The sequence below is a fragment of the Meleagris gallopavo genome, chromosome 2 (genome assembly GCF_905368555.1).
Source record: "Meleagris gallopavo chromosome 2, MGAL_WU_HG_1.1, whole genome shotgun sequence".
Lineage (NCBI taxonomy): Eukaryota > Metazoa > Chordata > Aves > Galliformes > Phasianidae > Meleagris > Meleagris gallopavo.
In genome coordinates, this window is record NC_139405.1 from 96,362,973 (window position 1) to 96,380,036 (window position 17,064).

The 17,064-nt window shown below is 37.3% G+C and overlaps 1 protein-coding gene across 3 annotated transcripts in view; it reads right to left on the reverse strand.

Annotated features, from left to right (window-relative positions):
- The window catches only part of ROCK2 (Rho associated coiled-coil containing protein kinase 2), a 94,242-nt gene that overhangs the window by 37,042 nt on the left and 40,136 nt on the right, over positions 1-17,064 (reverse strand). For all 3 annotated transcript variants that reach the window (XM_085218018.1, XM_085218017.1, XM_085218019.1), the window contains exons 3-4: positions 8,701-8,801; positions 2,393-2,530 (exon numbers count right to left, since the gene is read on the reverse strand). In XM_085218018.1, coding sequence (XP_085074144.1) covers positions 2,393-2,530; positions 8,701-8,801 — 239 coding nt within the window. The remainder of the gene's footprint in view (positions 1-2,392; positions 2,531-8,700; positions 8,802-17,064) is intronic.

Below are 17,064 nucleotides of genomic sequence, written 5' to 3' on the forward strand. Positions count from 1 at the left end.
TTTCCTGGTTACATCAGTAGTATAACTATCTAAATTGCTGTGTTTCTTGACATAAAAGATATCTCTACAACCGAAAATGCAAAATATTAAATTTGAGAAAGCAGGCATTTGCTACAATCTTAACGTAATTCAATAGTGAATAGTATATTAGTCTGTTTTTGAATTTCACATACTATAAATTTAGATATAACATCTCCACATATATTTATAAAAGCGTATGTTAATACTGACTTTGTCCTAAACTAACATGCATATTGAAATGAGAAAAAAATTAAACATGGTTGTAAAATCTAAAGGACTTAACAATGAAATTACAGTTTGATTGATATTGCATCTGCTATGCTTCTTACAGGCATGACAGTGACAGAAAGTTTAGCTCCTTTAAAATGTACTTTAGACTTCAAGTAGAGAAATTTCAGAGAATTTCACTCAGTAATGAAATATGGGAGACCACTGAAGGCAGGAAAATTATTACAGAGATAAGACCTTCGGAGTAAAATTTACTGTTCATTGGTGAAAGAAGACTTATGTTACAAACACACATTATTGCATACACATACATATAACATTGTACTTGTTTTCACAAATGGACAATATATAAAACATATAACATTATCATCTATTTGATCATTAAAGTCTGAATTAAAATCCAAAATAGTCTCTCTATTCCCACACATAAAGGTGTTTATGTAACACAGTGATAAATAGCAATCCTATGCCTTTATACAGCACTTTCAGTATCAGTCTCCAGGGATTTTATAAAATCAACCTTATCTAGGGCTCTGCTTTCACCTCTTCTTTCACATGAAAAAGAAGGAGCAGGGAAGCTGTGCCATTTGTCCCAGTTTCTACTCAGAACAGGACTGACGTTTTCATAAAACCAGCTCCAGTCCCCCTGGACCAAAGTACTTACATACATCACACCCATACTCTTCACCACAGAAGGCACAAATTGCAACCACATTTTAATTCATTTGACATGATCTAGTGCATGGTTTAGTGTGTGGCAACTCTGCCCATGGCAGGGGGATTGAAACTAGGTGATCTTTGCAGTCCCTTCCAACCCAAGCCATTCTGACTCTATGATTCTATCACCTTCTGTATACTCTTACATATTTATACCATGCCTGCTACACTATCCCTTGGTAACTGTCATACATCTATTTTCAGTTGCACATTTAGTTGAATTGTAAAAACTACAGATACCTCCAGACGTTTGTCAAAAACTGCAGTAGTAAATTAGTCTATTTTGTTAAGTATTACTACTGAATACAGGTAAGAACTCAGAATGTGCTCACAAGAACAGAACACCTATGTGAAAAAAATTCTGAAACACTTCTTGCATATCTAAGGAATATTATGGGAAAAACATGGAAAGCCTACAGCATGACTTTACTTTCCAAAACTACAGGAGCACAGCAATGTATCAGAGAAAATTTAAATGTTTTAATTATTTAACAAAGTAAAATGGTAACATTTTTTCACTAACTATATGTTTTCACTATGCACTTTATTAATTGGTGTAATTTACCAAATATAACAAATTGCAGTATTTAGCACTAATCCTTCCCAAAGGGATAATCCAATTTACAAACGTGTTAACAAATACCATGAGATAGATGCAAGCAATGGTATTTAACAGCAGTTGAGAAAGTCAACTCTCCATCAGCTGGGGGATATTACTTCTGAGCTGAGATGCAGTAAGAGACCACTGAATAGAAGATGGTTTCCAGCAAAGCACTGGTAACAACCTTCTGTCTTGCAGGAGACCTGGAGTGTGCACTCCTCCATCTACAGTATTGCAGCTGAAAAGCCACTAAAAACTTAAAGCATTCATAATACTGAATTCTAGTGATCAACTGACCATATCACCAGGAAAAACTGGAAATAAAACTGACATTTGTTTCTATATTCAATACAGAATTCTTCTTAGCAGGAAAGTTATCTTACCTATTATTCCAAATAGAATCACAGAATCATTTGATTTGGAAGGGACCCTTAAAGGTCATCTAGTCCAACTCCCCTGTAATCAACAGGGACATCTACAATAGATCATGTTTCTCACAGCCCCTTCCAGCCTGACCTTGAATGTTTCCAGGGTTGGAGCATCCACCACCTCTCTGGGCAATTAGTGCCTGTGCTTCAGCACCCTTATGTGTTGTTCTGTTGTAATTCCATGGTACGATGTATTTGTAGCGACCAAAATGCAAGTTAAACTACCTTCTAACATAACCAAACACAGAAAACTCATTGAAATTGCTGTAAACATACATCTTAAAGAAATTATGATCTGCATTTAAACCCATTATTTGAGCTTTGTTGTAAATTCAAGTCTAGGAAAGGTTTATGCATTTATTACGTTAATTATTTTATTGTCACACATCTTCCTTACCTGAACCACCCATGGACTATTAGCAAAGGCCATGATATCTCTTTCTTCCCAGAAAAAGGCTGAATCTGATCTCTTGATCATTTCAAATTTACTAAGGAGCTTCATTGCATAAACCTTCTGTGTCATTTTATGGCGAACCTAGTGGTTGAAAAGAAGCAACAAACTTTAAGATGTCTTACAAAAAAAAAGTAGCAATGGTACTGTATGGGGCTGCTGAATCACGGCCTGAACCTTTGATTGATCACCTGAGACGAGCAATGAGTCAGCCAGGGGAGCACAGGTGAAGGCAGGAAGGGGTGGAGCCTGGCTCCACATCTCCTAGACCCATTTAAGAGCTGACTGCCAGTAGAGAAGGATCTCTCTGGATATCTGCTCCATCAGGAGTTCATCTTGTGAGCCCAGGATAGGGTGAGTGACTTTCTCTCATTTCTCCAATATAAATTATATTAGCCAAGCTCCTGGATATATATATCTATATATATATATACACACCATCTGTATATCCATTGATTAAACAGGTACCAACATATCACATTTCATCTATCTGCAAACTACTTGCTGGGATGCAAGGTCTTCACATCTTCTTACATTCATATTAAGAACTTGAGATTTTCCAAACCTGAGAAGAAAAACCTGAGAGCTGCTCCAAAAAACACAGCAGCGGTGGAATGTGGGTACCAAGTGAAGATATGCCACAGCTCAACCAACAGCTGCTGCTTAACCTCAGAGGAGCATTCTCTAGAGGCCACAGAGTGCAGACACTTTTGTAGATAGATGTTTCACTGAAGATGAACCAGCGTATGACTGTATGTTATTTGTCATTATGGCTACAACCATAAAAATGAGGGCTGTCTTCAGTAGCCTGCTTACTCAAATTGAAACTGATACAAAAAATCTCCAGAATCAGAAACATAGCACCTTCCTATTAGGAGCAGGTCTGCTCTTTGTATTTTCTGAGTGAATATACCAACTTCAAGTCACTCAATACTAGAAAACCAACACAATAGTTATGTTTATAGTAGAAAATGTTTTTCTATGCTCCATTCAGAAGTTTCATCATGTAAGAAGAAATAAAACTTAACTCTTTTGGAAAATCTCATCTGAATATGGACATGAAATGGAATCTTAAAACACAGGCAGTAATGTTAACAAAACTCTAAATTAATACTACACACAAAGCAATTACTATTTTAACATTGTTGAGTGTTCCTGGCATAAATCAAGATGAGGGCCACTCATCTATGAGGTGTCTGAGGGGGGGAAAAAAAGGAAAAAAAGACATTAACTCCTCCTTAAGTTTTTGCATGTTTTCTGCTTCTGAAAAAATCAATTAATATTTTTGACATCAAAATCAAATGACCTTCTGCTGTATTTTCAAACCTAACATTTAGTGAGATAAATCATATCCTCCAAACTGTTACTTTGGTACAATGTCCGAGTTTAACTCTGTTACATGCAATAATGTTTATTAGGCTCTTTTTTTTTCCTGCATAGACCCAAGCATTTCAATTCATTATATCTGCAGTACAGAGCTTCACAAAAGCACCTATGTGGTCTACTACCATGGGAGCAATAGCCTCCTGCTCCTGGGGAGCTGTAAACATTCATGCTGCTGCTTGAGTCAACAGGAGTGATTTGTACAAACAAAAGAAACTAAGGTTTAAAAAAAAAAATCATCTCAGAAGGAGTGAAGACACTGATAGAAACAAGATTTTCCATCAGGTTTATCTACTGTTCCTAATCTACTGCTTCCAAACCTGGAGCTTTTTCCTCTCAAGATACAGGTTAAGATTTTAAAATTTTACTCTTAGCACCCTGTAAGGTTTAACACTGGCCAACATCTTTTTTTGTATAACTAGATCAAAAAGCTTCCAAGCAAACCTCAAAACAGCAGCACACTACCTACATGCTCCAAGCACATTAACAACTTGATAGTAAAGGTGTCTTGAAAGAAGATTTTGAAAACGACCTCCCTGCCATTTTCTAATCCCAGACAAATTTATTTACAAAGAATTGGTAGTACACCACAAACTGTGCTCCGTGGGGCTTTTGTAATCCTGTTCAAAAACAGCAGAAACACAAAGACAAGCAACCTCAACAAAAATATTTAATTGCAAAAGCATTTTCTGTGAAACTGCACACGTTTCTCTACTGCATTTTAGTAGTTTATGGTTCCTAACCATTGTGCAGTCTTGCCTGGGTGTGGTTAGTAAAGCTGCCTTCATTTACAAGAATAATTATCTCCAATTGCTCAGAAAAAAAATCTCCAAAATTCAGCACAGCCTAAAGAAAGCACGTGCATAGGAGGAACAAAAGAAACTGGTCTTCTCTGTTCCCCTACTCCTCGTGTACACGTCTCCAAGGAAGTACCATCAGGTTATTCTTTGGCTGCATTGTTTCTTGAAAATTTTATCATGGGTTTGTTCTGTCTGTGCCCTGGGCGTGCCTGGTAGGTGAACAGACCCACCAGTGATAGGAGTTCTTGTATCACCAGCACAGCCCCTGAAGATGCTGGCCACTGGGTTCTTTCTCCAAAAGCTATATTTGTACATACACATATTGGCTCAAATAGCAGATTATTCATGTATTAAACTGTCATGATGCTTTAGTTTCTTCCAAGTGGTTAAATGAACTGCCAAATTTAAACTGTAGCTCACCAGAGTAACTCTTAAAATAGGTAGGAAAATCCCTTCATGCCATCAGCATAAAGTAACACGGCCTTGTTTAACTTATGAAAATGCATTAAGAAATAAGAACTTCCTTCTGCTCTGTTTCACTAGGGACAGACAAAACCATATCAATCTAAGACTTTCAGAAAACCAGTATGCAGAAAATACATTCATAATTTCTACTGCATTCACATTGGATGATAATCTGTAGGCAAAAAAAAAAAACCAACCATCAGATCACATACACTGTACTGACAATGGTACCAAGTTTTTATCGTAGAAGGAAATGAAAATTCTAGGATAGAGTTATGAAATGAACTCTCAGGCTCTGAAATAAAGACAGATATCCTAAATCACTTATTAGAGCCATAAGAAGCGACAGATAAGGTATGAAAAACCAGTGGGTAGTAGACCACGATTGGTTTATCTGCACTACTACATCAGCAGCGGCTGGGGAACAAAACCTCACATACAAAGCATTTCCTGGACAAAAACCAAAACAGCACCTGGCTGTGTGTGCTATGACAGTCACTGGTTTCCAACGCCAAGAAATCCCACTGTATACAGACTGTCACCCAGCCCACCCTTTACTACCCAAATAGAAGGCACTGGCTAGCTTTCAGTTCCACCATTCAACCATGTCAGTCTGCTGTCCCTGCAGAGTTACAGGGCTGTGTAACAAGACCTGAGCAAAGGAAACAGTAAGAAGTTTCCGTTTCAAACCAAGAGGATTTTTCCTCAAGTAAAAGCAGAAGAGGCACTCGGGATGTGCTTTCATTAATTAATGCTTCTGCATAAACCAGAAGCAACATATATAGCACCATAATTCAATTTTTATGTCTGCTCTAGACACCAAGCCCTTTTATTCATGCCACTACGTAAGAGAAGTGATCTGGCTGCAGACAGGAAATTCTGCAAGCATAGAATTTAATGCTTCTGAGTTTTCAAAATACTATATGGGAGCTAAAAACTGGGGGGGGAAAAAAATAAGAAGGAAGTCATAGCTGAGTATTCTACACTATATGTTAGCATGCTTCATTCTTTTATCTGGTTGTGTTTAAATATTACAAATACTTAACAAACAATTGTGCTACATAAATCTCTTCACAATGGCACATGCTGATAACATGATATTCATGAATTTTACTCACGTAGTCAAACATGTTTTATTTATGGTCCTTTCTGTGTTTAGCCCCCAGTGAAGCAGATTTCTATTCTGATCACAGTATGTGTTGAAAAATATTTTGATTACTGCAAATCTATCATTTGCAACTGTGGTGTTAACATTACAAATGGAGTAGAAATAGATATAGCTTAACTCAATAGCTTGAACTTGTATCATACCTTGTGAGGCAAAAAATCTAGGTATGTATGCTCTCATCACCAGCTAATATTAGTTCAGATCGACAGTGGTATTTATTAACCCATTGGTTTTTAGCTGTAAGACATTACAGCATCATTGTTTCTTCTTATACTTGTTACATTCCAGAAAGAGAACGTTCTCTCAAGCTGGCATAAAGCACAGAAGAGCTCTATATGAACAGAAATTTTGGTCCAGTGTTACTCATTTTTAGCTTTTTTATTCTAGGGGCCAACTTAAAGTAAACAGAATTAAAAGCAAATCCCTCTGACCAAGTTAATGTGCATTTCAACATTCCATTCTAATGATTAACCAAATGAGAACTGAAGATTGTCTTCAGATTACTCCAGGTACCTGGCTGCAGGACTCACTGCTGTGAACAATCACCTCTGCTTTAGAACTTTACAAAGCTATGTGTGACATGGTGCAGTAACAGAAAAAAAAAAAAAAAGTTTTAATTAATTCCAAACCATAACAGATTAAGAATTTCTATTTAAAACTAAATGTTATCAAGCAAATTAAAAAAGAACTATTCAATAATTTGCAAAAACAAAACAAAAACAAAACAAAAAACAACCCCCCAAAACCCTTAAGTGCTCACAAATATATATAAGGAATCCAAAAAGAAAAAGCTAACTTCTGTTATTGGTATTCTCCATTTCTCATTTCCCTCCCTCCCCAGTAGATGGAAGAGGAACTCCAGTCCTTACAATATGATTTTTTTTCTGATTTTTGCTCAAGCACACGGTAAAGGAACATCTCAAATAGATCTCTAATAGATGTTCTCTCTAGCAGATGCTACACGTGGAAAAATGTTATGAAAAAAAGTCTAATAAAATAGTTTAAATGAAACATTTGATAATCGCTGTAAAGACAGAGAGGCCTAAGAGCAGACTGCTTTGTTACAAAGCTCCCTGCAGCCACTTTTTCTCAAGTACACAGGGTTCTGCTGACAGTTTTGTTTTTCTTTTTAATCTCTTGCCAGCAAAGATATAAAAGCAATACACCCATTAATTCTTTAAAGTCTTGATTGAAAACATCATCTCTGGAAATATCCCTCTTTATCTCCCATGAATTCTTATGGATAGAAACAAAGAGCAACTGACCCAGGAAGAAATAGGGAAGAGGGAGATACATTCCCATGTTACCACACTTGGATGAAGACAGCTTAAAAATCAAAATACATTTATAAAACCTCTGACTGAATTTTGTTAACTGCCACATATGAATCAAATCTAAACTTGCATTTATCCACGAGGCACAGAAATAGTGTTAGGCTAACCACAACCTTCCCTTACTCCAATTTTCATTTTAGCTTGAAAAACACATTACAACACCAGGAAGAGTAAGCAAAGAAAAGTTTTACCTTTTTACATTGTATTAAATGGCAACCAAGGATCCACTACTTAATTTATCTAGTATACCAAGACTCTTGCAACTATTTTGAGACAAAAATATTGCCTTACTGGTAAAGAGCAATCAAAACTTCGTCTGTTTAAGGTAGCAACTTTCATCAAGTCACTGCTGCAAGGTACACAAGAAATAAATAAAAACTACAAAAAAAATCTTAAAAGCCTGCTTTTTTCTCCCCCCCATTTCCATCCAATTTCACCAATGCTAGTAGAGAATATACAAATAATTTTATAAATGAGTAATAAAGTTATGGCAATTATACATGGTGCACATTGTACAAGCTCTTCAGATACAAGAACCTGCAACATTCCTCAACAAAGCTCCAGAGCACTGCTCTCCAAAAATGTTGTACATTCCACGGTGGTATGATTTTCCCTGCTTCCTAGCACAAAGCTAGCACTCAGCAGTAAAATGTCAGAGACATGCCAAAAAACCTCTGCAAATGAACATTTTAGTTACCTTGTGGCAACAAGTTAACCAGCTTCAATTCCTGCAAATTACCAGGAAGAGTAAAACAACAGTTTTTGCTGCACGATTAGCTTGTTCTTGAATGATTTTAGACATTCTTATATGTTAATGCTTGTGACCAGAAAAAAAAAAAAAAAAAAAAAAAAGGTGTTGTGAACTACCTGTTCCATTTTGCTGAAAGCGTGGTAAAATATTTTCCAAGTCCTTTCCATCCAATCTATTACATTTTAAACTTACTTATTGCTTACTATGCATAGAAACGACTCGGGATACAACAAAAATGTTTTCAACTTTAACATTCTCTGTAAGAATGCATTTTTAGATCTAAAGCGTACAAGAGTGAAAAGGGTTTTACTACAGCCATAAATCTGTTAATCAATAAATCATCACTTTCTTACCAGCTGCACTTCTCCAAAAGCCCCTCTTCCAATCACCTTAACAACATCATAGTCTTCAGCTTTCATTTGTAAAGCTCGTATTTTTTCCACAATCTTCTCATCTAAAAAAAAAGAAATAAACGATGTGATCATGCATGTATTAACAAAATACACTCATTTTCTGTAATATCTGCCATCTAGAGTCAAAAAAGGCATTTTTATCTAATGTTTATAGCCTTCTTGGCAACCTTTGAAATCTATAGTCACCGTAAAAAAAAAAAGTTCCTTTCAATATCATTTGGCAAACAACAAACTGTAACAATTGAAATTTCTTTCAGGTTTTGCCAGTTCTCATTCTACACCTCCTATTATCAGGAACAGCTTCCAAAAAGACCCCGGTAATGACAGCAACCAGAGATACCGTGAATTTTCAGACATTCATTCATTGACATTCACTGTGCTGCCACAATCAATTGACACTCCATCAACAATTCAGGAGTGTGAAGTGTCAGCTGCATTCATAAGCACTGCAGGTGCAACCTGCTCCTGCACAGCTGGAGGGTTCAACAACAGTCAAATCATGAGGAACACAACTCAAGAACCTTCACATTCAACTTCAGGCTACATCACGCAAGGATTTCAGATCAATGTATTATTCCATACGACATTAAAATCCACTTTTAATGTGTTGATGTACCTTCTGGCCATTTGAAGTGCTTTCTGTAGTGTTCACTGCATAGTTTTATACCTTTTCACTGCACTGCATAGTTTCATACCTTTTAAAATTAGATCTACAATATTATGTTCAAGGATCCTATGGTGCAATTTTCTTCAGATAAGCTCTTTTTTTTTTTTTTTTTTGAGGGAGGGTGGCAGTTAGGGGAATCTGCAAAGAAAGCCAATGAAATTCTGACCCCTGACAAATTCCAAGAACGTGCAAGGTCCAAGACTTTAATTTCATAAATGCAGCATGCTAGTGAATGCATTCCTGGCTAAACACATTTAAAAAATCCATTCTTATTGCAAGAACAAACAATAATGGAAGCAATGAATGGAATCCACAATACTGGAGGTAATCTGTCTTGGAGTGCCAACTCTTGATGCTCCCCCACGAATACTTATAGGAAGAAAATAAGGGAAACAAGGTTTGCTTGATCAAGACCCCTACCAGCAGAAAACATTAAACTGTATGAAAAGCTGCAGATGCTTACATTCAGAGAGGAGTAGATGCACATATTATGAGACTCCTGCTTAGGGTCAATAACTATGGAATTTGATCCTAAGAAAGGAATTAAAAGGGACTTCAGACTTAATGGGGGAAGAAGGCATGAGAGAAACAATTAATTCTGTATGACTTTAAAATGACATTGTCAGTGGGAAGTTAATGATAATGAATATCTGGTAAATAGCTTAACTATTTCTACATACTCTCGAATGGCATCCTGGAAAGATACAAGCAATCCAGGAGACTCCCGACCATCAAAATGATTTATTTTAATACAAGCAAGCAACTAATCCAGTTGGGGAGACACTCAAATATGTTGCAAATGAACAATGAAGAATTGGTGAGGGATGACAAAAACCAATGAAGCAAGCGTGAGTTGGTGAAATTTAAGATCCTGAGAAAACTGAGGAGGGCAAGCAGCAGACCCTGGACTTCAGGAGAACAGACTACAGTTTGTTCAGGGGGTTTACAGGCAAGATCCTGTGGGAAGTTGCTGTGGAGGGTAGAAGAGTGGGTTGATCTTTGAAGATGACGTGTTCAGAGCATAAGAACAGTCTGTTCTAGTTAGCTAGAAATCAAGCAGGCATGGCAGAGAGCCAGATAGGTTGAATGGGTAACCCCTGCCTCAACTCAAGCACAAAAAGCAAAGGTTTGAAATGCACAAACAGGACTAGGCTACCCAGCATCCAGCAGGAATGTCCCAGACATGCAAGGCAGAAGTGGGAAAGCAAAGATGTGAGTTGAAACTAACCACAGTTATGAAGGGGAATAAGCTTTAATACAGTAATAAAACAAAGAATGAGGCAAACGTGGGCCCACCGCTCTCAACAGCACAGTGGATTTAATGGTAAAGATCACAGAGATCAAGGTAACCACGTCTTTTTTGCTTCTGACTTTATTGACAAGGCTCATAGGCCACCCAGCTCCCTGAAGCAGAATGTGGGACAGCAAAGCAAGCAGCAAACTTGACACATCCTTTGCGGTTCGACAAGAGAGGATACATTTGAGGGTGCTGAAGGAGCCAATCAACACTGTTAGCCAGCTGCTCGCCTTCTCTGAAAGGTCACTGTAACTGGGGAAGACTCTTGATGACTGGGTAAAGGTCAAGCATCATGTCTGTCTTGAAATCAGAGCAACAAGGACAGTCCAGAAAACTACAGGCTGGAATCACAGTCTAACCTCATTCCCCCAAGAGAATGGAGCAAATCCTTCTGGAAGTCACTTTCCAAGAACACGCCGGATAAGAAAGAACAGGAATGGCCAAGATGTATCTACTGAGAATTAAACCATGTTTGATCAGTATTATTGCTTTCCATGATAAGAAGGAAGAGCAGTACACATTTCCTTTAGTCGACTGTAGCATGGCTTTCAACACAGCATCTCAATGAACCTTTGTAGTCAAACTGGGGTGACATGGGAATGCATGGAGAAATAACAAGATGGGTGGAGATATAAAAGAGGTCAGTGGTTCACCAATCCAACCGGTTGCCAGTTACAAATGGCACAACTTCAGGATTGATATCATTACTATGTTTTTACTAATGGCTCAGAAGATATTATCAGTCTCCTCTTTGTACATCCATTGATAAGATGGTAGGGAGCACTTGAAATATGGGAGGGCAGGGCTGTTCTTAAGAGGGAACTGGAAAGGCTGAAACCACACAAAAGATCAACAAAGCCAAATTCAGGGCCTTGCATTTGGGATAGAAAACCATACAGTAATATGTGCTCAAAGCCACTAACCTAGAAAATACCTTAAGAAAGAGGACCTGAGAGCTCTAATGGACAACAAGATGAACACATAAACAAGCATTGACACATAAACTTTGCAATGACTGCATCCCAGGCTGTTTTGGTAAACACATAGCCAGTAGGTCAAGGGCTATGACTCTTCTCCTGTTTGTTACTTATGAGACCACATCAGGAATGTTGTATCTAGTTTTGGGTTCCTCAGTGCAATAAAAATCCTAAAACACTCGTTGGCTGATGGAAGGCCACCAAGATGCCTGGAAGGTGGGACCACACATGTACTCTGAGATGATGACAGAGTAGGGAAAGAATCCCCAGAAAGAGAGTGGTCACCACAGGTGTAGACTGTCCAGTGGAGCTGTGGAAAATCCATCCTTGGAAATTTTAAAATTCAACAGCACAAGGCCCTGAACAACCTGATTTAACACCTGAAGTGCCTTTGAGAAAAGAGTTGGACCAGTTGACCTCAAGAGGTCCTTCCCAATATAAACCACTGTAAGATCCCAGGATTCTGCCAGCTTTCACTGCTACTAATATTGTGGAGCATACATCAGCAACTAAAAAATTCTTCTTCTGGGAAAAAGAGTAGGTATAATGGGTTAGAGAAGATAAATAATATTAAAAAAACTTCAGAATAATCAGGAAAAGAATCCGTCTGTAGAGCAGTAAGGATAAAGGCAATTAAAAATCGTCGAACTTGAGAAATGTGCTACATTTTGTGTACCAATAAGACTGTGAAGAAATCCAGACTGTGAACAGGAAAAGAAGTTGAGAGAATGTTTTCTACAGCAGATCATGAAAGCTTAGATAGAAAGCATAGGAAAGCAACAGTGGTTCTCTCATACCAAGTTTATTATTTTGTTCATAACATGAACAAATTCCGCAATTTATGAAGAAAAGACTGTGCTTAGAAGCTTACTTAAATACAAATCAAAAGCTTTGGCACATGATAAGGAGGATCAATGAAAATTTAGAGGAAGCAGCAGTAGAGGAGTATCAGCATATTTCAATTCGAAGAGAATGTGCTTTTCTCTGATATCTTTGAACACAGAACATCACATCTCATGAGGGAAAGAAACCACATGAATTTATTTTCAGATGTTTCTGTGATGTTTCAAGTGTTTTGAGATGTGTGAAATGAAATGGCATAGATTTAAATACATAAGGGTAGGGTGCAGTCCTACATAGCTCCATTATTGTTCAGAATCTCAGGAAATTGCACTCAAAATATAATGTAAACATTATGAACAATTCTAATACAGTCCCAGAGAAACTCTTGAAACATCAGACATTGTAGCCAAGCATGTATTATGTATATTAAATATATTAAATATACATTATCTATAAGTATATATAACGTATGTGTATGTAAACAAATGAGATGGCAACTAGGAATTAGTACTTTTATCATTGCTGTGTACTGTTAAAGATAGTCCACTAAGATTTAATGATCTTAAAAAAATAAAAACCATTAATAACAAAAATCTACAAAGATACTGTAGGGTAGTTACATAGCTGAACTTCCTATTTTCTCATAAAGTTTAACAGGGAACAAATAAAGCATGGAACCAACTAATTTGAAGCAAAAAACAGGCTGCAAGAAGGCAAGTTCAGAAAAATCCTGAAGCAATGTCATATTTGCAGCACGCTGAATCATGATTTTGTTCATGTATCCCATAATATGATCTAACTCAAGATACGGGAGATCTTTCCAACACTATACTTTTGCTATTGGATTGAATTTTCAGGTTACATGAATCTCAGTTTGCGCGCACAGATACCAGAGAGGGTATGCTACACTTTCATGAATTTGCAACAACAGAAACCCAGCAGAAGAAAAAATACCAAGTTAAAATGGAGACACTAAGATGGACTGACTGCCTAGCCTCAGAATATAACTGAATCGTATAAATTCTTGTGACATTTGAGATAAAATTCCTAAAATATGAAAGTATCACCACCTATGATTCAGGTTTCTTTTTTAACAAAGAAAGGAATGCTAGATAGCAGAAATGTTTTAAGACAGCTTTTGATTTACTACTTTAAAATGGCACTATAACCTTTAAACAAATGAACCTTCACTTTCTGAAAGGGCAGAGCACCTGGATCAGTCACTGACAGCTGGCTGAAAGAATGCAACTGAAGGTTACTAGTGAAAATGGAATAAATACCTAACTAGAAGCACAAAGTGGGGTGGCAAGGCAAGTTTTCCCTACTTTAAAAAAAGGTACTATTTAAAAAAAAAAAAAAAAAAAAAAGCACTATATCCAGGTATAATATATATCAGGGAGTTCTAGGGCATGTATATAGGAGAAAGAGGAAAGAATGCAATGGAGTGAAATTTGACTATGTCTGATCTGTAAGAGTAAATCAGCGAGTGCTATGGAGTACATTAAGACAGAAGTTGCTGCCCTGAGCAGAAGTCTGTCTGGAAGTTAAACTGAAGCACAGCCAGGAAATGCTTCAATCTCACATCCTCCCGAAGACAACCAAAAAGCACAAAGAAAAACTGAGATAGCTGAGCATTAATGTGTGTGGGGAAGGCAAGGTGCTGGGGCAACAGTATAAATTAGGACTCATGGCTTCAGACGGGCAAACATCTCCTCCAGAAAAAATGAAAGGAGATGCAAGATTTCGTCTACCAAAGACAAAGTGAAAGAGGAAACAGCAGTCTGACTTGCCGTCCTCTGACTTGCAGAGAGATACCCCCAACCTAATGAAACCTTGAAAATACAACTGAATTGCTTTGTATATACAGTGAATACCCAACTGGAAAAGTGGTTAGTACTGCTGACATACATATTTCACAGCCCAGAAGAGGGGAACAAAAACAATTAAAGGGAAGAAGCACCTCTCCCTTGAAAAGAGACCTGGGGTTGTTCAGCCTGGAAAAAAGACGACTATGTGGAGATCTTATAGCAGCCTTTCAATACATAAAAGGAAAACATAAGAAACATGGATAAAGACTTTTTACCAAGGCCTGCAGTGATGGGACAAAGGATAAGGGTTTATAAGTGAAAGAGGATAGATTTAGATTAGCCATAAGGAAAAAAAATTCATGGTGAGGGTGGTGACACCAAAATAGGCCCAGAGAACTTGTGGATGCCCCCATCAATGGTAGTGTTCAAAATTAGGGTAAACATGGCACATTAGTGGAAGCTGCCCCCGCTTAACAGAATGACAGCATTAAAAATGAAACTGAAGCCAAACCTGCTCTGATGACTGCAATGACCTGTCAAGGATTGGCCTTAGAGAAGCCAAAAGAAAATAAAAGGGGAAATTAGCTCATTAACTCAAAGTAAGATCTAAATTTCTAAGATGTCTCTTTGTATGGAACATTCCACTTGTGTCACTGGCAGGAAGTATGGAAGACAAAATTACGATCAAAGGCAGTAATAACCTGTTGTGTTTTTGTTTGTAACCATGTAGTACTCTCAAGTGACATTACAGAATGTAAAGGAAGGAACTAGAAATGTTCATTTTGCAAGGAGTTCATCTTAATGAATGCAACTACTAAGTAAGCAGTGGAGAGGAAAATAGTAACAGCAACTTTCCAGGAAGTCTCTTCAGGTGTTTAGCACAAGCAACATGTCTGCAGCAGATGTTCCTTCTATTCTAAAGATGCTTATTGCCATTACAGCTTGGAAGTTCATCATTCTCCCAAATATTAGCAAGTCACTGGGATGATGGAGGTCTTCAACTTTTGAGCAATGTTGGATAATGCAGAGGAAGTCAGTGACCAGTTTATATAGCCAAGGCTTCTCGACTGTATCAGACCTGTTGATGGAGTCATTCTCTGTGTAGCTTGGTCTTCCTTGAAAACAATTCTTCATTCACTTCTATTCTTGACAGTAGATTATCAACAACTAAATAGTTTTTGTTGGTGCTTAAAACAGTTGCTTAATTACTTAAATTTTTCTTATAACAAAAGTTAAAGCAGCTAATGGGCTGTGAAGTATCTGCATGGGAGACAATCTGAAAAAAGTATAAGCCACTAAGACATGATTCAACAGTTGACAAATCTCAGATGGCAGAAGAAGGGACTTGGAGGAATTTATTCAATCTTTTGCCACAGAGCAGATGACAGAAGAAGAAAAGAAAAGATCATGGAAGATTTACTATACCAAGACTGCTGGAAAACTCAACTTTCTTTTCTAAAATTAGCAAGCTAATTCTTGATCTCAGAGGACTATGAGATTCCTCTCGTTGTTTTGGCAATTAGATAATACACTGTCCTTTCCTGTCCCATGAAAACTGAGGGGAAAAACAAAAACTAAAAAAAAAAAACTTAAAAAAAAAAAAAAACCACAAACCAAAAAACCATAAAACTTCAACCAGAATTCTAACAGCAAACTAAAGTAATTTAAAAGACTGAAAGGGACTGGTAGTACTTATTTGCCTCATGTGATAAGTATGTGTCCTACTTTGGTTCCATGTCTTGGAAAAAGTGGCAAAAAAAACAGAATAATAAGGGAAAGCAGGTGACAAAAAAGTTCCTTGTGTACTAGGCATGTGAAGAGGTATCTTTCGTAAAGTGGTCACAAAACAGCATATACTAAACTTGTACAGTACATGCAATTAATAAATGTTAACTTTGTTAAGAGAGTTAACACTTGAGATCCATATGAGTTGAGATGAATATTAATGTCTCAGCTGAAATATAAATTATTTAATTTCTGAATTAATATAATCAATTAATAAAACATTAAACCAACTACTAATGACTTGCAGTAGGTGTGAATTAGGGTGTTTTCTAATCCCTGGGAATATGGTTTATAAAAAGTGCCCTTCACAAAGGGCGAGTTATTGTGGAAGAATTTTAGTTAGCATTTTCCACAGTTTTTCAAGATTCATGTAACATGGATTAAAACATTTATAGATAAGTTCTAAACTCACAAAATGGCCATGGTACTCCTCTGCATCCCTTGGGACACATTTCTGCCTGGAGGAGAGATGCTAACTCCCAGAACAGACCACTCACCAGAGGCCTGTCAGAATCTTTTTGACACAAATGCTCACCTATGGGTTTGCTACAGCTCTTCAGATGCTCAGAAAAATCAGAAGAGACAAGAACTCTTTGTTCCATAACCTAAGACAGTGCCAACTTACTGTTCCATCAATTAATGTAATTTCCAGCTCCTCTACCAGGCCCACAATAGCAAGAAGCTTCAGAAAGCACATTATAGTCTTTTCTTCCACTGATACTGGCTACTCTTAGTAGTCTCCAAAGACATAAAGTATGGGTTCAACTTAAAGCTGCGTAAAATGACAATGGTAGTAAGAATCTGTTTGAACCCTTTGTCCTGGCACAAACACTGAAAGAATGACCAGAAACTGGTGTCGCTTCTTCTTTTGCCAGACTAGTTTTAACAAAAATCAACCAACAAACCAACCAAGCCTGCATTAATCCT